Source organism: Tyto alba, unplaced genomic scaffold (genome assembly GCF_018691265.1).
Source record: "Tyto alba isolate M040663 unplaced genomic scaffold, T.alba_DEE_v4.0 Super-Scaffold_38, whole genome shotgun sequence".
NCBI classification, from domain to species: domain Eukaryota; kingdom Metazoa; phylum Chordata; class Aves; order Strigiformes; family Tytonidae; genus Tyto; species Tyto alba.
The window spans coordinates 36702609-36724957 of NW_024881313.1; the positions used below are offsets into that span (position 1 = coordinate 36702609).

At 45.1% G+C, this 22349-nt stretch overlaps 1 protein-coding gene and 1 long non-coding RNA gene across 2 annotated transcripts in view; one reads left to right on the plus strand and one right to left on the minus strand.

The window, feature by feature from the left end:
- Window positions 1–681: 681 nt before the first annotated feature.
- LOC122154319 lies at window positions 682–4537 on the minus strand. The gene is made up of 2 exons (XR_006166207.1): window positions 4082–4537; window positions 682–2013 (listed from the first exon to the last, which is right to left on the minus strand). It is a non-coding gene; the product is annotated as an uncharacterized LOC122154319 (long non-coding RNA).
- Window positions 3663–22349, plus strand: part of GARS1 (glycyl-tRNA synthetase 1) — a 29815-nt gene continuing 11128 nt past the window's right edge. The window contains exons 1-10 of the mRNA XM_042801888.1: window positions 3663–3882; window positions 7471–7572; window positions 11030–11132; window positions 12220–12361; window positions 13363–13451; window positions 14889–14965; window positions 16687–16832; window positions 17902–18051; window positions 19634–19796; window positions 20723–20887. Of these exons, the coding sequence (XP_042657822.1) occupies window positions 3706–3882; window positions 7471–7572; window positions 11030–11132; window positions 12220–12361; window positions 13363–13451; window positions 14889–14965; window positions 16687–16832; window positions 17902–18051; window positions 19634–19796; window positions 20723–20887 (1314 nt within the window). The 5' untranslated portion in view covers window positions 3663–3705. The remainder of the gene's footprint in view (window positions 3883–7470; window positions 7573–11029; window positions 11133–12219; window positions 12362–13362; window positions 13452–14888; window positions 14966–16686; window positions 16833–17901; window positions 18052–19633; window positions 19797–20722; window positions 20888–22349) is intronic.

The following is a 22349-nucleotide window of genomic DNA, read 5'->3' on the forward strand; positions in this document are numbered from 1 at the left end:
ATCAGATTTAAAAGAGGGAAGAAACCTGGGCTCTGGACAGTCCAAGATGTTAACCAGCAGTGATGATGTGCTCAGGAGCGCTGGTGGTTCACCCATCCATGGAGGTGCTGAAAATGAAGCCAGTGCTGGGTCTTTCTTGCAAACCAGCTCGAGGAACGGGGCTCCCTGCAGCACCAGGACATGCTCTGTGCTGGAGTGGGTCTCAGGAGGTTGGCAGCACCCCAAGACCCAAGGGGATGGGGGAGATGGTACAACCACATACTGGGTCTGTGCCCTGGTCCACAGACCCTCCATCGGGCATGAAGCCCACGCAGCTCCACACTCATATAAAGCTTTAGGTTTAGCTCTGATATTAGCTTCCTCATGATTCCCAGAAATATCTAGCCCCTCCCACTGAAATCAACTTAGAGATGGGGTCCAGCCAACCTCGGGTGTGACCCAGTTCTGGGGGTCCACTTTGCTCACAGTCTCTCATTTGCAGCTATGGTTTGGTGCAAAATACTGCCTCATTTTCCACCCTTCCTGCACAACCCAGCAAGGATCCAGCAGTGTGCCTTGGCTTCGAGGACCCTAAACCATGCTGTCAGTCTTCAGCAGTACCATTGCAAAAGGGGCAGTCGGGACTCCCTTGTGCGCTCCCTACCTACCCTCTAATCTTGCTCGGGTAACTTGTCCACTCTCTTTTTCTTCCCTCTTTTTCTCCTTTTATTACTTTGTTCCTTTATCTAAAAAACCAAATTGACTTTAAAAGTTCAAGTTGACTGTACAGTCCAATCCTCATGTGAGCTCAGAGCATGGGCAACCAAATGTGTCATGAAGGATTTATTCACAAGGCCAGGTCTTACAGTTCAGTCTTGCTCTGTAGGTGCTCTCAGCCAGATGCACTTTAAAATCCTTTATGGGAAGAGCTGCACCCCCAGCTAGATGGGAATGGGCAGAGAGAAGGTCTTTCTGGCCCTTGTGTTGAGGTTGTCCCACACCAGCCAGCCACGGCACTAGGAACCGGTCCCAGGAGTGTTTCATCTTCAAGGAGAGATGTTGCTGGGGTCAGCAGCGTGTGCAAGGCAGGATTTTATCGAGGGGAAAAAGGCTAAAGGCACCAGCCTGGCACGTCTGCATCCTCCTGATGGAGGGCTGCAGGGTGCTGCCCTGGGGATCAAGCATCCTCAGCTGCTAGGGATGGGGGAGAAATCTAGGTAGGGGGGGAAAAAAAGGCATTTTGGAGAAGCACTGCTAGCTGGTCCTCCAGGTTCAGCACAGGAGAACTGAGCTACTCCTGGTCACTGGGGTTTCCCGTCTCCCTGGGTCCTGCCCACGTTTCTTTCACGGTCCTGGCCGGTTTGCTCTCTCCCCGTTCCTCCAGACAAGCCAGATTTTTCTGGGGCTGATTCCACCGTCTTCACATCTTAGACAGCCATGACAAGCTAGAAGGGGTTTGCAGAGTCCTTATGCTCTTATGAGCATTGGATTAATTAAAAAAAACTAATCAGGAATAGAGAAAAGCTCAGCATTAACCTCACGCTAGAGAGGTTTCCAAGTAGGTACGCCAATGAAATAAAAACAGCAATTTGCAGCTAAATAAAAATAACAATTAAGCATTTGAAATACAAATATACCATTCAGAACAAGCAGATAAATATTCAGATGCATTCATTACAAGGTTGAGGCTGTCTCTCAAATAAACAGACAGGTACAAAATAGCAGCCTGAATACTCCAATTACGCCAACATCACAGCAGTGCCCATGCTCCTGGTCCCAGGCAGCAGGAGGAGGCAGAGGGAAGATGGGGAGGAGGATGTGGGCAATGGGGAAAGCATGTGTGGGAAGCGTATTTTTTTTTTTTTAATTGGTCTTAAATTTTGATTTATGTAACCAGTGCTTGGATTCTTCTTCATGGAGGGCTTTAATTCCCAGGGATGGGACATTCTCCTGTGGCACCAGCACTCGTCACGGCTTTTCTTTGTGACACGGCGTTGTCCTTTTTTCCCCGGGGAAGACCCACCACACTCGTGTCTGCAGAGGAGAGCAGGATTTGGCCTCCTGCCTGCTGCCCTAAACCCAGCCCGAGGGGTCCAGCAGCGGGGCGCAGTCCCCAGGCAGGCGGCAGGAAAAGACGGTGGATCAGGGAAAAGCAAAACACGGCCAAGCCCAAAAGCTACAAAGCTTTTGGAGCTCAAATGCTGCAGCTGATTGAAAAAATAACACTTCCCCCTCCCGCCCTCCACGGCGCCCCGCGCTTCCCTGCCCCACGGCGGGAGCCACGCGCTGGGGACGTGGCCGTGGGACAAGGGGACACAGTGGCCTGTGTGGGTAGAGCCCCAGCTGTGGGGCCGGGGGGGTGTGTGGTCTGGGGCTGTGATAGGGGTGGCCCCCCCACTCGAAGGGGGTATCTGCACTTCTGGGGGTGATGTGTCAACCGAGGGGTGTCGTGGGGCGTGCGTGTGTGTCCCAAGGGGGTATCTACGCTTCTGGGGGTGATGTGTCACCCGAGGGGTGTCACAGGGGGGTGTGTGTGGGGTGTCCGGGGCTGTGATAGGGGTGCCCCCCCACTCGAAGGGGGGTATCTACACTTCTGGGGGTGACGTGTCACCCGAGGGGTGTCGTGGGGCGTGCGTGTGTGTCCCAAGGGGGTATCTACGCTTCTGGGGGTGATGTGTCACCCGAGGGGTGTCACAGGGGGGTGTATGGGGGGTGTCCGGGGCTGTGATAGGGGTGCCCCCCCACTTGAAGGGGGGTATCTGCACTTCTGGGGGTGACGTGTCACCCGAGGGGTGTCACAGGGGGGTGTATGGGGGGGTGTCCGGGGCTGTGATAGGGGTGCCCCCCCACTTGAAGGGGGGTATCTGCACTTCTGGGGGTGATGTGTCACCCGAGGGGTGTCATGGGGCGTGCGTGTGTGTCCCAAGGGGGTATCTACACTTCTGGGGGTGATGTGTCACCCGAGGGGTGTCACAGGGGGGTGTATGGGGGGTGTCCGGGGCTGTGATAGGGGTGCCCCCCCACTTGAAGGGGGGTATCTACACTTCTGGGGGTGATGTGTCACCCGAGGGGTGTCGTGGGGCGTGCGTGTGTGTCCCAAGGGGGTATCTACACTTCTGGGGGTGATGTGTCACCCGAGGGGTGTCACAGGGGGGTGTATGGGGGGTGTCCGGGGCTGTGATAGGGGTGCCCCCCCACTTGAAGGGGGGTATCTGCACTTCTGGGGGTGACGTGTCACCCGAGGGGTGTCACAGGGGGGTGTATGGGGGGGTGTCCGGGGCTGTGATAGCGGTGCCCCCCCACTTGAAGGGGGGTATCTGCACTTCTGGGGGTGATGTGTCACCCGAGGGGTGTCACGTGTGCGGGGGGGGGGGGAGGCGGGAAGCGCCCCTGCTCCACGCACACCCGCGGGGGGGGTCTGTAGTAGCATGTTTGGGTGGGGGATGATGCCCGCGCAGGCGCACTGCGGCCCAGAAGCGCCGTGGGGTGGTGGTGGTGGTGGGGGGGGGGGGCGCTGTGTGTGTGTAGTGTCGGCGACGTGTGCGTGACGGCGGGCTGTTCCCGCGCGCCCCCTAGCGGCCCGCCGCCGCCGCCGCCGCCGTGCCGAATCTGCGGCGGGGCCGCCGCCGCCCGTGCGGAAAGTGCGGCGGCGGGGCGCGGGCCGGCTTTACGCCGGGCGGGATTTCATCATGCGGGGGGGGGTAGGGCGGCGCGCCGCGCCTCTCCATGCCGCTGCCGCCCCGTAGCGCCCTGCCCGCCCTCCTCCTCCTCCTCCTCCGCCGCCGCCTCGCCCGCCCGCCCGCCGCTCCGCTCCGCACCCGGCTAGCCCCGGCCGCCGACCCCATGGACGGTCCGCAAGCCGAGGCGCTGCTGGCGCCCCTGCGGCAGGCTGTGCGGCACCAGGTAACCGGCCTCGGCCCGGCTGAGGGGACACACACCCACACCCACACACACCGGCTGAGGGGAGCGCCGCTGAGGCGGGGGACGCCCGCCGGGGAGGACCCGCTGCAGAGCTGGGGGGGGGGGAGATCCCGGTTGGGGAACGGGGATCTCGCTGAGGCGGGGTGGGGGGGGGGGGAGGTCGTGTGGGTGACAGACTCACCCGGAGCTCCGACCCCGCGGGTCGCGGCTCTGTGTGTGTGTGCGTGGGGGGGGGTGCGTCCCCCGTCCTCCCCCTGTCCTCCCCTTCAGCCCAGCCGGCTTGCGTGGGGGGGTGCGCTCCCCGCGGAGTTTCCCCACGGGCCTCCCACCCGCTTGCCGCCCTCAGCGTCGGTTCCCTTGGGCGCGCCCCGTGGGTGCGGGGTCTGCGGGTGCCTCCCCTCGCGTGGGTCTTGCCCGGTCCCAGAGGACCGGGCTGGCGGGGGGTGGGTGCGTGGGTGCAGCGTGCGGGGGTTTCCCGCAGGCAGCCCTTTCCCCTCCCTGCAGCGCCCGTGTGTGTGAGGGCTGTCCTGCCGAACAGGATCTGTGCGTCACCCTACCTGGCTCTCCTCTTCCAGGGCTTGATGTGTCTTCTGTGCACAACCTAGGGCCGACTTGGTCACGCTTTTAGGACCCCTTACCTGGCTCTTCACGTTTTCTTTACAAAACAGCCTGCATAGTTTTCCTCGTCCCATAGGGTCACACACACGGTGACATCCCTTTAGAGCTGAGTTTGTGTTGGGTTTGGAGGTAACTGATATTCTTTAGACTTGCATATTTGCCTGATGCAGTAAGGGATGGTAATTCCTTCGCACATTTTCCATTTCATCATTCTTATTTGTCTAGATAAGTAGCTGTCTCCTGTTAGCCGGGAACGCATTGCTTTCTCTTTCCATTTCCCTCACGGATGAAGCTTTTACCTTTAGCTTCCTTCTTACCGGAGAAGGATCTTGTTGTCTTTTTATTTCCTAAGTCAGTCTTGATCTTGGGTACCCTTGCTGTGTACGTTCATGGCAGTGGTGCTTGCTCACAGCACATGGCAGTTCCCCTTCCTCCCTGCTTCAGCAGCAAGACCTGTGCGTGTGGGTTCCCTACATGCCTCCTTTAAGTGGCTGAATCCATAGTCTTCTGCTTAGCTGCACACATAGCTACGTGTGTGTCCCATATATTCCTAGTTTTGTGCATGTGTTTTCACATTAAATGAGTGGATTTATTGCCCTCTAATTATGCCAGCACTTCAATGAGTTTTTATTATGAATCACTGTACAGCATAATGCCTTGGCAAGAGAGCTTGTAAATAAGATGATGTTCTCTAGAACTAGCCAATTTATTTATTTTAAAATCCTGTATCTTGGGTGCTGTCATTTGCCTTTAAAGTATCAGTGCACCCCTTCTTTCTGGCTGCCTGTGGGATTGAAGGAGGAGTGTGGCATGCCAAGGGAAGGTTTGTGGGTAAATTTGTATAGCTGGGACCATGGATATTGTATCGTACAGCTGACAGTAGTAATTCACTGTGATGTTTGCACAAGAGGAATAGAAGAGAGTAATGAAGATTGGTATAGTTGATACCTTACGATGCAGGGGACCCTGTCTGTCAGCTCATGGAGAAGCGGTTTAATTAAACCTCAGGGACTCTTAACCTACGGAGAGGAAAGTGAGCAGCATATCTTCCTGCAGCAGTGCCTGATGCAATAAGCTGCCGAGATCCAGGGGTGGATCCCTCTCTGCTTTACTGGTCTGTGGGACAAAGCTGCAGCAAAATTTGCCACATCAAGTGCTGCTGTGCACTCCTCCTCTGGGTTGGGCTCAAGATAGTAACTTTAATTAGATTGAGTCCTGTCAGCAAACATAATTATTTGTTACAGTTGTGTTTTTGTGATTTTTTTTTTTTTTTTTTTTTTTTTTTTTCTTCTCTCCTGAGTACTCTTACTTATAGATCAGGACAAAGAGTTGCTGTGTGCTGCTTTTAGATGCTCAGCAATGAGCAGGGTGATAGCTCTGTTGAGTCAGCAGTAGCTGCTTTGCTGCTGCCTTGATGTTTTTCCACTGCAGACCCCCTAGCTCAACAAAGGCAATTTGGATTTACTACTTTAAAAGAAAAAAAAAAAAAAATCAGATCCCTCCCTCTGCCACGTTACCCAGGAATGGCAGTTGAAGTCAGCCCTAAAGTGAAACTTCTAATGTTTTGGTATAACTAGTTAACAGGAAGGAAACATCAGTTTTGTTCTGTTCTTGTAACTGACGCAGTTAGGAGGCCTTACAGGAATTGTGTATTTCCTTCTTTTCTTTTTGTGTGTTTGTTTTAACTCAGTCTTCCTCCTTTTATTAATGAAGTTAGCCTTTGAACCCTTTAGTCTCTGAAGCACTTTTAGCTTTTCTAATCTGATTACTGAATGGCAATCTGTGTATTCTCTCTGATTTCTCAGTTGCCTATAATAATGTCAGAAAAGCTCAGAATTTATGAAGAAGCTGGTATTGTGGAAATGCAATCTCTTTGGGTTGTGTTTTTTTCTTTTTTTTTTTTTTTTTTTGTTTAATAGAGAAGTGCAAGATACAAGAAAAATTATGAACTTGAAACATCCCATTCTTAGAACATCCCACTTGAGAAGGCATTGACATCTTTGTGCTTTTTCCTCCTCGGTCAGCTCCTTTGTCCTTCTCAGTAATTCAGGATAGACCTTGGTTTTGGCTGAAGAAGAGTGGACTGAAAGGAAGACTTTGAATTAACTTATCTCCAAGAGCAAGCTAGACATGACTGCTGAGGATCATGTTCTGAAAAGCACACTGCTGGGTATTTAGGGGTTGTGCACTTCCCTGTGATGAAAGGGGAGAATCGTCCCCACAGGGCAAAGAGACCTTTTTGGAACCATTACAACATGATGGTGGTTTGACTCAGGTCAAGACCTCAGTGTAAGCCCAGTGCAGGGTTTTGTTGCTCTGAAATGTTTAGTCTTTGCTTGGTTTTTTTTTTTTTTTGGTAGTTTTTTTAATTTGGTTTTGTTTTTTTTTTTTTTTTTTTTTTTTTTTACTCCATTCTTTCCCAAAGTTACTGGACAAGTTTTAAAAACAATAACAATATTTACAGATAATGCAATACCTTCTTTGCTTAGACATTTGACTAGAAATGTCTGTCTTCTGTGAGACCTTCTTCCAAAAATGTATGTATTACTGGCCAGTTTTGAACAGATATGGCAGAGGAAAAGAAGGCTAAAACAGACATAAATTTTGAAGAACAGGGAATGGGTAGAAGGAAGAGAAAACTTATTACCAAGGAAGAGAGCACAAAGCCTCTATTAACCATTTGAGAATCCAAATGTTAGTGTATCCTCCAAAACGGAAAACTAGGATTTGTGGAAATCTGCTGTGAAGTGGTGCATACAGGAGTGTATTTGCACGCTGAGATCAAATTTGTAAGTGTTTCTCACTTGTACCAATTGAAGCAGCCTCTTGAGACCTGTGTGGAGGCAGGACGCAACTCCTTTTGGATTGCCAGGGAAGCTGAAAGAAGGAGAGTTCTTGTCTATGGCATTCAAAGAAAGAATCTATATCTTGTGTTTTGTCTCCTCCTTCTAGGGAGAACTGGTAAGGAAGCTGAAGGAAGAGAAAGCTCCCCAGGTGGATATAGACAAAGCTGTAGCAGAGCTCAAAGCTCGGAAGAGGATCCTAGAAGCGAAGGTGAGTCTGGAAATTAAATTTGACTTCCACAGTTCTGTCTGAAAAGCCTTGAAGTCTCTACTTCATGCTTTTTTACAGTATTGATTTGGGCTGAACAGTCATAGTAGGGCAGACGGTTTGAATCGCTTCTGAAATAGTTTGCAAGTTTCCAACTAGTGGCCATTTCATTCTGATACAATTGACTGAAGTCCGATTTCATAATAAGCATATGGTTTTGTTTGGGTTCAATCAGTTTAGGGTGAGAAGCAATCAGCAAAGCAGCGCTGGGTGCGTGGGGAGTCTCAGCTCTGCCCCGCGCACCCCGAGTTCTCACAGCAGGGTCTTTTATACTCTCTCACCTGCGTCTTGACCAATCCCCCTTTACCAGACAGTCGTCCTGCTCTTCCTCCATCGGATCAGTCGAGTTGCAGGGGTACATGTCCGTCCCTTATTGGGTCCTTTGAAAGTCTGGAGGTCTCTGCCTCTTGGCGCGCTGTTCTCCTGTTGGATCTGGTGAAAGTGGTGGGGTTTTGTCTTTCCGCGGGCTTTTCTCAGCAGAGGTTGCATCAGCTCAAGGCGGAGTTTCTAAGAAGCGGTTACATTGTTCCGAGCAAGAAGCACGCTCATCTATATTTTATTCTTGCATATTCTCGATACGATTCCAACATTCATCACAATTATTATACAGGTTATAGTGATCACACATCATTTCAGATCCACACAGGGTACAACAATTACACTTATCACACCATATTTTATTTTGACACGAATCATGCCTGTGTTTTCCACAATTCTTTCTCTGTTATGCTAATACCTGTTAGCATTAAATCACAGTGTGTGAACAAATAAATGAGTTTGGGTTGTTTATAGTCAAAGCAAAAATTCAGTGTATGTGCCACTAATCTTCGTTTACTATGTAGATTGTTTTTTGTTTACAGTGAGAGGACATGCTGTTTGCTGTAGTGAGTTTCATCTTCAGCATTTAAATTCCCAGACTGACATAGAACACGTTTCTTGAGAAACCATTTTGCTACAGTTTAAACAAAGTTTCTGGAGATGTTTCAAGTAGCCTATGCTTTTCCTTAGCCATAAAGAGATGCAGTTGTGCTCTGAAAAGTCTTTCTGCAAATGAAAAGACGGAACTTCCAGTTTGTTTTTTTTTTTGTCTAGATGAATAAACAAGTAGAAGTACACTTCCTTATCCAGCAAACTTCCCTCCCCTTCTCAGACTGAAACAACAGAAACTCCCGACGCATAAAAACAGTCAGATGTGCAGATTCTTTCTAATTTGTGTTTCATATAAAAATTGTTGTAGTTGTACTCTGGTGGTACTCTTAAAAATAAATGAATAAATAAATAAATACACCGCTGCTTGCAACTAACTTACTGTGAGAATGTGAGTATGCCTGAATTGAAGCTAGCTGACCCTATTTGTTCTCCTATTTGAGGCAGTTAGTACTCTCTGTCAGATCTGGCGTTACGACTAGCTGTTTCCATGTGTTTGACCCAAGTAAAAAGATGTCATTTTTAGTTAGTATTCATCATAGAACTGTGCTTTGAAACCATTGCATGAAACCTGGATCGATAGCTAGGTTGTCCTGGAGTAAATAGTTTCTAAATGTTTTCCCAGTTCAGTTTCCCAGCTCTCTGAAGGTTGATGTAGAGGGACGAAGCAAGGCAGGTTAGGAGTCTTGGTATCCCTGTGAGCTCCACCTTTCTGTTGGAAGAGTGCCTGTAGGATGCGGTATGGAGGCGTGCTTGCCAGTTACACAATTTGTGTAGGCTGTATCCCTGTCAGTGCAAGAACGACCTTGCAAACGCAGCATCTGCCCTTGTGAGTGCAGCACTCCAATATAGGCTTTCTCTCTTGATGGGGTTTCCAGCAACGCATCAGTCTCTTGCACCTTTTGCAGAGTGCAAGGCAGCAGTGTGAATGCTTGTTTGCTTTAACAGCTGCGGATGCAATTTTCAAGCCCTGGAATTCCTACTTAAAGATAGAGTGGCTCTGAACTTGAAGCTTTCAACAGGGCAGAGCAGTTGAGTGTTTAAAATTCCATAGCTTTACGTCCTCAAACCATATTGTAAGCCAGTAGATGATTCTGCTCCTATACAGGGTCTTTCTTCCCCTTGAAGGCTAGCTAATGCAGGCACTTTTCTGCCTTCTATTTATGAATATATTTATGTTTATGAATGTTTGCTGGAAAGAAGAGACTCTTTCCTTGACTTCTGCACTAGTTCATTAACTTCTTTAGGTAGCAGAAGAGAGGCTCTACAGAATTCTGTACCTCCTCCAGTCATTCCTGTGCTGCTGGCCATTTCTACCTGCCAGTTCACAATTGGACTGTGTCGCTGTTGCTCCCCTTCTGTCCATCTCTGGGCAAAAGCTATCCTTTCTGCTAAGAAACCCTGGTCATTGTGAAATACGATTCCATGTTTTTAGGCAGAGGGTGCCAAATGGATTCCTTTTCCATGCTTTAAAAGTACTGTTCTAGTGCGTGCTGTCATGTGCGCTCTCTGTCTTTGACTCTGTCCCTCGTGCAGTTATTCCTTGGTTTATGCTAATTCATAGGAGCAGCAGAGGTACAGTGCTTTTAAAATTAGACCATGTTTATTTGTCGTTATAGAGGCTAAAAAAAGAAAAGTTTGGGATTATTGGTCACACGATACTTTTTGTTACCAAAAGGCTGTTCAAAATGGCAGCATTAGTCACTTAGGAGAAGCTGAATTAATTTATTAAACTTCTTTTATTAACTCTGCTTTAATTATCATAACATCTTTCTTGAAGAAAATCTTTCAAGTCTGTTGACTTCACAAATGGAGTTGCTTGCAAAAATCATAGGCTTTCAGATAAAGTGGTGAGCCTGCTGTAAAACATTTTCACAGAATCTAGTCAGGGCATTTGGGTACTTACTCGAAATAAATTTTCTGAGTGCAGGGAGCCACGTGTGGGAAAGCCTGCATTTTGCAAATAGATATTCTTTGTACAAGTAGCTGAATACACACATTTGAGAGTACAAGGATGATGATGCTTGTAACTTTCATAGTCAAATGTTCTTTCATGTGAGGAACACTTTATTGAAAACTTCATATATGCCAAGAGTTAGATGTTTGTAGTCTGAGCTCTTTTTATAGTCAGGAGAGGGAAATAGGTTAGAAGAATTGCTTTGGAAATTGGCCTTTCTTTCCAGTGATTGTAAAGAAAGCTGGGAATAACTAGCTCAGACTTTGTTGTCTGAAAGTTAGGACAGATGAGTCTACCTTGAGTGTGTAAAATGCTGCAGTGAGACAATCATGTTCGTAGTGGACTGCTTGAATCATAGTGTGACCGTTCCTCTTCGGAAAAATGAGCATGTTGGCAGGGTACCTTTGCTTCAAAATGGTCTTTACAGACTTTTGACTTGTAGTGGTGAATGGAGAGGATTTCTCCTCCTGCCAGAAACGGGAGCTATTAACTGGTTTTGATTTACTTGAATTACAGGAGCTGGCCTTACAGCCCAAAGATGACATTGTGGACAGAGTTAAAATGGAAGACACCCTGAAAAGGAGGTTTTTCTATGATCAAGCCTTTTCTATTTATGGAGGTATGGATTTGAAGAAATTTACATTTTCATCCCTTTAGCCTAATGTTCTGGTCTTTCTAGCTATGTGAAATGCTGTACTCTTGCAATGTTATATTAATGCAACATAATTTTTTTTTTTTTTAAGTTGGCTTTAAACTTTCCTGCTTGAGTCTGTAAGCCTTTTAGAAGTTTCCCCTTTCTATAGTCTTTGAGTGGGGAGAGGCCTCAAATTTTGTCTTTTGCTTTCTGAACGTAAATGAGTGGACTTTCGGATACATGTTCTCAGCATGGCATTGTAGGAGATGGTTTCTTTGCAGAAGGGCAGGGTGTTTTGGTGTTTAAGGGGGTGATCAGTTTATTTCTTTGTAACCATTCATCTATCTGAGCTTTCCTTGGCAAGATAATGCTCAAAGCTACTGTGAACTTTAGAACCTGTTACCTTAGTGAACTTTGTCAATGAACTTTATTGTACAGGTGAACAAATGTGCCTGTTAAGTTTCAGACAGCTGGTTGAGGCAGCTTGGGGTGGGCAGGGACAGCACAATGGTTGCTGCTCTTTCACCTAAGGTACTAAAATAAATACTCTAGGTTTTTATTGGCTTTTTTTAAATCTTTGTGATGATTGTCAAATAAGTTTTATTACTGACAATAACATACTGCTTTGGCTCACGCATTTTCACTTCTGTATTCAGATTCCTCCTTCAGATAGATTGCTCCTACAAAACTCTCCACAAAATAAAATCCATTTGATGGAGGGAGTGTGGCTTTTACCACAAGTTATTGGTTGCAGGTATTTATCAGTTTTGGTTTCTACCATTACCTGTTGCCCCAGTGTGCTCTGCCACTGAACTGTATTGGTTAGTGCATAAGGCAGGGTCTGTCTACGTGCTTCATAAGTTTACTTTCAGTCTTCATGTAAAAAGCTCTCTACAGTAAGGCACATTCTCTTTAGCACAGAGAAGCTGATGCTTCAAGCTCAGAAAATGACCTCAGACTTAAACCAGCTGATGGAAACAGTGAGAAGGAAGCACGTTTCCTCCGAACAAGGCAGGTTCATACAATCTCACACCTACTACATTTTTTTTTTTGTACCTTTTTCTCTTCGCAGGTGTCAGTGGGCTGTATGACTTTGGGCCAGTTGGGTGTGCTTTGAAGAACAACATCATCCAGGCATGGAGACAGCACTTTATTCAGGAGGAGCAAATCCTGGAGATTGATTGTACCATGCTCACGCCAGAGCCGGTTCTGAAGTAAATATGTGTCTTTTTTTTGATGCACCATGTAATTTCTGGTCATAGTTGCTTTTTACAGTCTTCTCTAAAGTTACCCACAGGGATCTTGAGACTGGGTCACCCAATTACATACCCCATTGCAGTGCAAAATAATTAGATGTCAGTGTGAGAAGCTATTGTTCCATAAATCAGGGAGAGCAGTGGGACTTGTGTCTGAGAGTCTAGAGTCGTAATGTCTCCTAGCAGTCCTATTAGGTAAGAAATTGCCATTATCCCTTTTTCGAAAAGATCAAGAAGACAAGAAGAAGGATTAGGTAAATTACCTAAATCTGGGACACCTGGGTCATTATGTAGGACAGTGGCCAGGTTGCTTGACCATCCTTCCCTTCTCTGTGGCAGATGGAATATGCAGTGTGTTAATTGAGCTCTGAATGCAAGTGATGCTTCTGGGGATTGAAGTCCTCTTTTTATCCATAGACCACGTAGCCAGAGTGGGAGGTATCCATAGACCACCATCTTCCAGAGTGAGAGCATAGTTCAGACTCTGAACTTTCACCTCCACCTAACTGTGCTAAGACTACCCACAGGATTGCTGAATATGTCAGGAGCTTTTGGGCTGAGAGCCTGAGCTGAGTCAACTGTGTTATTTTGTATGGGTCACGGCATAGCAGACAGAAGCTTTCATGGGTCACTGGTATAAAATAGTGGGAATCTCCACCTGAGCTACTGTTTATTCCTCACAACTGCGTCTGTGTCTTGCTTCAATCACAGTGCAATTCCTGAAGTGTCATCTTAGTGACACATTTTAAGATTTAGATGTATTGATACTTCGTCGCAGATCTGATTTTCTGTGGGATGGTACTGCTTGCTGTGAATCTATAATCTGAATCAAGAATGAGCCTGCAGTTTGGGTGCTTAGTTTGAAGAACTTCTTGATAATAGTCTGTCCACTGGGATCACACAATACCTGGGGCTGTCTGGTGACAGCTTTCATGTTTTTTTTTTATCATCTTTTCTAGGACTTCTGGCCATGTAGACAAGTTTGCTGACTTCATGGTGAAAGATGTGAAAAATGGGGAATGTTTTCGTGCTGATCATCTCTTAAAAGGTTTGGTTTTGTTTCAAGGCTAGGTGGGCTTGGGGATTTCTTGCAGTGGTACAAACATGGTAAAAGAGTATCTTTCTCAAGGAAGGTCAGTTGGTGTAGCCAGTCTTTCATACTTGGGTTTGTAGTTCATTAATCATACCATACCAAAGATCCCATAAGTTCTCAGTTCCACCCAGATATATTAGTGTCTTAAACGAGCTACACAATCTCTAGTAAAAACATAGTTGGGTCACTTTTATAAAATTCTGTGTCATCAAGCCATAAAAGATTACTGTGTTGTTCAGTCTGAGGACTCTAAATAACAAGTTTCCTGTTCTCTGCCATGTTCTGGTCTTAGTTTTCTTGAGTTTCAGTTGCTTTTTGTTCAGAATTGAGAAATTACTTAATGATGATGTAAGGGGACAGAGCATGCTTTCCCTATGCAAAGGTCAGTTACATGGCAGCTGCTGGCTTTAGTGTAACTTAGAACTCAGCTGACTTTTGGGAATGCTAAAGAGACTTCAGGCATTTCTTAGGTTTACAAAGTCCTCACACTTCTTTCTGGTTATTGATTAAAATTTGTTTAAAAAAATAAATAAAAATCACATGAAAGAATCGTAGAAATAAGAAACGTTTTTGGAAACTTTTGCATGTACAGTTCCATTGTGAAAGGAAGGATTGTTCCACTCTAGGTTTAAGTGGCTTGTGCATTCTAGTTTTCTAGCCTTTTCCTTGGAAGTTAAGTACGTAAAACGATCTATGCTATCGTTAAGGCTGTTTTCAGAATATTCAGTTAGAATTACTGTTTTATTAAAAATCCCCAAAGAAGCCCATCTAACCTCTGCCCACTTTGCATACTGAACAGCATCATAAACAAGGGTGTCCCTGTCTCTTCTGCAGCCCATCACTGGTGAGCAGCCACCTGCTGTTCCTGCCACTAAAAAGTTAGATTTTTTTTTTTTTTCAAATGAGAGTGGGAGTCTTGGCATCACTGTCTGCCTTTGTCTCATGGAGGATGTTGTGCTTTAAGGTGGAGTGCAGTCTAACCCTAGTGTACCAACTCAGTACATGCCTCTGAGCGCATTTGGATAAAATTAGCCTTGCTGGCTTGGGATTGGATGTTGTTTTTAATTTCCAGTCTGTATAGAAAGGAAGTAAGGAAAAAGGGACTCTAAAGCCATTGCTTGCGTTTAGAGGAATGGGTTTTGGAAAAAAACTACAAAAGGACCTGTTGTTTTCCCTGTGGCACACCAGTACAGTGAACTGGTGCAGCTCCTCAGCCGTAGATCAGCATTGCCCTGGTGACATGAGTGGAATTAGTCTGATAGACCACTACCAAGGCAACCGGTGGACATACACTTATGTTTGTGCTGGAGGATCCTCCCGATCTCCAGCTTTAGATTGGGGTCAGTGATGGGGTGGTAGTATAAACTCACTACTTACTTTCCTTACTTACAGCTCACCTGCAAAAGCTTATGTCTGACAAGAAATGCACAGCAGAGAAGAAGGCAGAAATGGAAAATGTTCTGACACAGGTAGGTGCCTGCATGGGGCGGTGAATGCTTCAGGGATGTGTGTGTAACAGAGGAGGTGCAGTGCACCGAGTCCAGAGGCAGTGTTCCTGCTGTGTCTCAAAACATGCTCAGAAGTCTTCACCTCAGAGACACTTGTAGGCTGTACATGCTCCTAAATACTGAAAATTTAGTGGTTAACAGCTACTGTAAACTTGCTGGTTAATCGCATCTCCATCCTTCCGCTGTTTTGGAGAGTTGCTGCTATTAATCTCTTGAATGGTGGATTGGTAGGGCTGAAGCTCTATCCTTCGAGCTGGTCTGCTCTGTTCCACTTCACGCCCTGGCAAAAAGCCCGTTTCTTTTGAGTCCTCCTTTACCTTTGTAAATCCCTCGCTGTGGGGTTATGGTACAAAGCAACAGAGACCGAAGGGAAGTTTTGTCAGGGTTTTTCTGAATAACCTTAGCACCAAACTGGTATGTTTTAAAGTTATCTTGGCTTTGAAGCACTTGAGATTTGTTTCTCTGTCTGTAGCACCCGGAACAGATTTTCCCTCTGTTTACCGTGAGAATAGCTGGTGCTCCAGGCTGACATTCCTGAGCAACTGTACAAACATTTGCCTTTATTTGTTTTTCTTACTTTGTTTTTAAAGCTTTTTTCTCACGACTTCTAGGGTAAATGCCTCCAGAGCTATGCATAGAGTGAATGTTTCCTTCTAGAAAGAATAACTTTTTTTCAGTGTATTGCATCACTGAGCAGCTGTCATTAGTTTTTCCATGCTACAACACTGAACTTTGACCACCCTTTAGGGGAATATCTATTAATAAACTCTTTTATCTCCTGTCTTGAATTTTCTCTGGTATATGAAGGATCATGACAAGTAATGCTAGAAACAGCTTGAATGTTAAATCGTTGCTGTACTCTTCAGTAGTTTATGATACTGAAGTCTAGAAACTACATTTAAATGTACATATGCAAAAGGCTAGTACATAAACACACAAAACAATGCCAGAAATTGTGGCTCTTGTGTGGTTAGGTTGCAGTTAGATCTGTGGTTCTACTAGTGCTGTTTCCCATCTTCCAGAGAAAGCGGAAGGTAGGGCCCTGGAAGGGGCTGACATTATCCCACTTGTGAAAGTGTCTTGTCATTACCAAATTATTTTCAGAGAAAATGGAAAATCTTTCACCAAGAAGCCCTGTGCTGCAGATTTGCTCTATTTAACGAAAATACAAAGCAGCTCTAAAATAGAGCATCTAATGCATAGCTTGAATATTGTGTTTCATGCAGCAGAAGAAACAGAAATGAATGCAAAGCCCAGCAGAAATTTTAGCTTTCTTCTCGCTTATTGCTGTATTTTTTTTATTCCCCACACACTGCTCCCCATGTTTTAGCTGAAACTGTTCAAAAGAAGCTACTGGTGGGTGGTGATGCAGTCCCAATGACTTCTCTTCTGCTTTACACCCACTCTTATGCTTAGTGCTTGCATTTCTCTCTAGACTTCAGACTTTCTGTGGTATGACTGAGTCGTGGACCTATATTACTAAAATGGGTTTGCAGATATGCAGTGCATTCTTCTATCATTGGTTCAAACTTTAGCTTGCTTGAAATTTTAGGATAAAAGGGAATATTTTTGGAAGGTATTGCAGAGATGTGGATCATGCTCAGTAAAAGATGAATAGGACATAATCCATTCCTGTTACCTTGTCTAGTAATTAGAATAATTCTCCTGTGTTTTGATATTAGTTGGACAACTATGACCAGCAAGAACTTGCAGATCTCTTTGTGAACTACAACGTGAAATCACCTGTCACTGGGAATGACCTGTCGCCTCCTGTTTCTTTCAATCTGATGTTCAAGACCTCCATTGGGCCTGGAGGAAACATGCCTGGGTAGGTACTAGTCTTGTTCTGCTCACACTCCCCCTTCTTCATAGATCACTCTGAATAAAACCCAAATCTCAGCAGGATTGCATTATGCAGTTTCTTCTTGAGTAGCCTTCCCCTGCCTTTCAGTGCCCGTCTTCTCTGGCAGGTTAGCATTCCTTGTACTCTCAGTGAAAGGTAGGAGAAACAAGGAGCTGTTGCAGAATCATGAAAGTCCTTGAAGCAGCCAGACTATGTGGATCACAGTAATGCTCTTACTGGTTGTTGCTGTAAAGGCAGTTAACATTGGGTCTCCAGTTGTCAGTGCCTTCATGGTTATAGAGAATGTGTTTTAGTGTACCTGTTTCAGGATGAAGTTACTTAGCAGTGTGATCCAGTGGTAGCGTCGTTTACTAGGTGTCTGTAGTTAGTGTGTAGAGAATGTAGAGGCTGTTGTCTTGAGTTGGGGTCCCTGCAACTAAAACTGAAACCTCCACTGAAGAGTGGAGAATGTAATTATTGCATATGCTCTGGGATGGGATCAGAGATACGTTTCGTATGCGTCCTCCAGTGTAGTACATGAAATAGGCTGTGTAGGTGATGTTCCTTGTGGAAGTCTCAAATCACTGTAGGGGCCTTACACTGAAGCCACTTTGCAGTTGGTGTAACAGCAGAGGTGCAGTCATGGTTTGCTGGCAAAGTCCATGTTTATAAGAAGCCTGGTATGGCTTAGGCCTACATAGGAGAGGCAAGGAGGGTGCATTCCTGGTGACCTCCTTGATGTCACTGGCCACTGTATTTCATTCAAACATCTTTTTTCATTCCATGCTTGCATCTCAAAAGCAGCCAAGTTACCAAGTTTACTTTTGGGTGTAACTGGAGTGCTGTGTTGGGGCTGCAGCTGATTGGGTTTGCTTTTTATTTATTTTTCTTTTTCCCCCCTCAGTGTATTGCTTCATTGTTTTGGCTCTGGAGTTAAAAGACTCATGAGAAAAAGTACCACCTTTAATTTTTGTAGTAACTATGTTTTTATTTTCTTACTGCTTTCCCCACCCTTTTATCTTCCTGATTTTTCCCTTCCCCTGTCTCCTTTCAGCTACCTGAGGCCAGAAACTGCACAGGGAATATTCCTCAACTTCAAACGGCTTCTGGAGTTTAACCAAGGCAAACTGCCTTTTGCTGCTGCCCAGATTGGAAATTCCTTCAGAAATGAAATCTCACCGCGCTCCGGCCTTATCAGAGTGAGGTACTGCACATTTCTTCTTTCAACAGAAGGGAGCCTGGGAGCAGGTAGCACCTCCCTTTGTTCCAGTGTTTGTACATGAGTGTCCCACTTCAGTGCTTTCTCCCAGAGGACTCCTGATAATGTGCCTAGTGAGTCTCAGGGTTCATGGGTGAACACATATAGTTAAGGTTTTAACTACAGAATTCTATCTAAGCCTGGCTGGTGAGAAGTAGCATCTCTGAAATAGCTGTTGTATTAGAAACACCTAGATTAAACTCAGTTTTACTAGCACAATTTGACATCCATCATAATCTAACCGAATCATATTAAAGGTAGCTATGTTCTCTGTAGGATGTGCATCTTTGCTTGTTTAATTATGTTCATGTGATTTACTTTAAAACTGAAATCTGGAATCAAAATGTGATTGACCTTGCAGCAGTATTTCCTTGTCTCAGTTATGTAGATTCTGTAGTTCTGCAATTTGCAACAGAGTGGAAGTTGCGAGCTAACCTGACTCGGCCTACGTGTTTGCGTCCCTAAATCAGTCAAGGAGGAAAACTCAAGGTTATTGAGAATTGCTTTCAAAGCTTTCTATCTCAGGATAAAAGTGATTATTGCATTTCTTTAAGGATAGTCTTGGTATTTTCACTGAACTGTCCTGAACACAAGTCTCTTCTGTCTACTTTGGAGCAAGAGCTCTCGTGCACAGACAGTGTGGTTCTGCCATACACACAGGCAGTATGTGTTGTAAACTTGGTGATTAATATGGTGCCATAAATGTCATTGAGAGGCAGTGGCATTATTAGCACTAAGGGAACTCTTCAGACCTTTCTCAGTCTTCCTGTTCTCTTTTGCATATCTGGAAATGAGAATGTTGCTCATTGAAATGCATTTTTAGTCAAATATAAATTATATGCCTATGGCACATCAATTGGAGACTGTGTTATTGTGCTATCATAGCAAATTACATCCTGATGCCTGTGATTTAAAGTTAATGATTACCTAGAGCTTTTTTAAAGGTTCTTGATAACACGCTAATTCAATGTAAAGTTATTTCAAGCAAGAAGGCTAAGAATCAGTGTATGAATATAGATGTATAGATTTAAGACAGGTTCTTAAAACAGAATGTACACCATTGCTGAATGTAGCAGTGTCATTATCTTCAAGAAATTATCACCTCACCTGGCTATTTTAGGCACCTCTGAAATCAGGCTACTGAATTAATCAGCAGATTAGTCTTCATTGACCCTATAGGATATGTATACTTCTAATACGGGCATCACAGCAGTCTGGAAAAATGCCAGAGAACTTCTGGAAGTATTTCCAAAGGTGGTATTCTCTGCTCTGAATCACAGTGGTGATAACAGTGTCCTCAAGATCTCTAGATGAATTTGTAGAAATTTGAGGTAGGAATTTGAAGATGAAACTAAATCCATTGTTGAGACTAGTTCAAGTTCCATTCTACGCACTGTCTTGGCTCTAGGTTTGCATGTTTTTAAATTACTGACTTGCTTGTGAGAAGCTAAAGTGCAATCATTTATTAGAAGGGCTTTGGCTAACAGATTAAATATTTACTACATCTGGTCTTTTGCATTTCCATTAGGGAATTCACCATGGCAGAAATCGAGCACTTCGTGGATCCCAGTGATAAAAATCACCCCAAGTTTCCGAATGTGGCAGATCTCAACATCCTCCTGTACTCCTCCAAGGCCCAGGTCAGCGGGCAATCCGCCCATGTAATGCGGCTGGGAGATGCTGTCCAACAGGTAACGTTCCTCTTGCAAGCACATGGAGCTTGCACTTCTAAATATTGCTCTCAAGGCTAAATTACAAACTGTTGGGTTGGTGCCAGCCAGGGTTTGCTCCTGGATTGAGGAGTCAGTGAATTGGTGTGACTGAGATCCAAGCCTGGGCTTTGTTACCAGTAATGAAAAGCTTCAAGTAGTGCTGGGATAGTGGTTAGAGGTTAAGCTTCACACTTAGCTAATGGGAAAAAAACAGTAAGGAATACGAATATCTGCCAAAAGCTCAGCAGTGACTGGGAATCTAATACTCAGCTGCTGATCCCCATCAGTACACGGCTTCCACATTGGGGTTTCACTACTTGATCCTCCGTGCATGCAAATCATGAATGAGTAGGTTTACCAACCCCTTCCCCATCATTCCTTCCCTGCAAAAGCCCCCAAATGAAGACCACCAAAACAAGACCCCAACCAAAACGTAAAGAAAAACCCCAAAACAAAACAACAGCAACAACAACAAAAAAAACAGAGCAACACTCCCTCTTATAGTGCAACTGTGAACTGTAGGGTACAGCTGTTGGTGGGGTCCTGAGCCATAACTGCACTTCCCATGCACTGCTGTAATACCAATGACTGCACTGTTGTATACAGCAGGGTATTTTCGAGTATGTGATCTTCAGAGATGTGTCCTAGAGTAATAATAATTTACTGTTTTGTTCAGATGGAGATATTGCCGGTGGCACTATGTGAATTTGTAAAGGTACAATAGTTTCAGGGGAGACATAGTACTTTATCACAGGCAGCTGCAAGGATTTCTGTCTGTAACACATCAGGTTGTCTGCAGAAGTACAACAAATCATGATCTTTGCTTCCTTAGGAATTAATGTCTGTGGTTTGTTTTGTTGTTTTTTGTTTTTTTTTTTTTTTTTTTCTGCTTTTCCCCTTTCCAGGGTGTGATCAATAACTCCGTTCTCGGTTACTTCATTGGCAGAATCTACCTCTTCCTTATAAAGGTTGGTGTATCCCCAGAGAAGCTGCGCTTCCGACAGCATATGGAGAATGAGATGGCTCATTATGCTTGTGACTGCTGGGATGCAGAATCCAAAACATCGTATGTAAGTGGCAAAGTGAAACAGCAAATGGCACTCCCTGTCAGATCTGTTGATAGAGCAGGAAGGGGCTCCGTTTTACTTCTTGGTTTTTAAAATTAGAGCTAGGAGTCTGGTGTTTCTGTCCAGTCCTATGTTGGCATGAACACACTTAACTGCAGTGGAAATACTCTGAATCCAGGACTAAGGGGACAGGTCAGGACCCTGCAATGGGCTTGCACAAGTTTATGAACTGTTCGTGCTCCTTTGCTGGAGCCTGACATTGCCTGGGGACTTTTTGCTGGTTGAATTTAATCTGGAATTAAAGGAAAGCAAGTTCTGGTGCTTTCCAAAGACTTATAACCCCTGTAACAGCAGTGGGAAAGGATGTGTTTTGCTGGAGGAGTTATTCCAGGGCAGATTCCTTCCTGCTTGAATGCTTGCTCTTTCTTTCCCACTTCCAAGCTGTGAGAAATGAGTTCATTCCTGCCAGTTCAGACAGCTGCTGCTGGGAGAAAAATTTCCCAAGGATCTCTTTGTCTTCCTGCTGAGTCATTAAGAGCTTTCTAGTTCAGGCCTTGTTGAGTGCTTTGTTTTTCTCTTGTATTGTTGGTTGGATTTTGAAAAATGTGTCATTTTTTTCTTTCAGGTAAATCATCAGTAGGTTGTTAGGGACAAGGCTCTTAGACTCATTTTAGGGGTTTTTTTTGAGAGCTTTCAGCTTCTTCACTAAGTGTCAGCCAAGTATATCAGTTGGAATGATAGTTTCAAAAGAAATGTCTTAAAAGGCATAGTGACTTGACTGTAGTGAGTATGAAGCCATTCCCCTCTTCAGGGTACAAAATCTAGCATTTGGGTTGAATCCAAGTTAAAAAAAAATAGAAAAAGTTATTTGATTATTTTTCCCTCATGTGTCGTGAAGCATGCGTTCTTCTGCCTGATTAGCCTTTCCAATTAGTCTAGGGTATGTGCAAATTTCTGAAAATGTCTAGAGAACTCTGCGTGGTCTTCTTCCAATAAAGGATCAAAAGCTTGAAGGGATGTTGCTGAGCTCTGTGGGGTTAGCTTGTGACATTGCAGTGACCCTTATATGGGTAGATCCCATCCACTGTCCTGACCAGATTGATAGCCAAACAGGGGATGGGTCAAGGCTTCAGGTGATTCAGGCAGCTTTATTTATGGGTAGGAGGAACCTCCTGCAACCTAGGGTTTAGGAGGTTGTGTGTGCTCAGTGGTTTTTGTTTGTGTGGGGGTTTTGTGGTTTTTTTTTGTTTGTTTGTTTTGGGTTTTTTTCTCTTTTCTTTTAAGGAGCTGAAACAGACTTATCACTAATAATGTTTTGTTACAGCTAGTTAAAGGAATAGCAGTCACTAAAATTCTACCAAACTTAAGATTAGGAAAAAAATGCCTGCAGCTCAGATGGGTGATTTGTCTTCACATAGAAGACCTGTAGAAACGATTGAAGGAGTGGCTTCCTCTGAATGTAGAT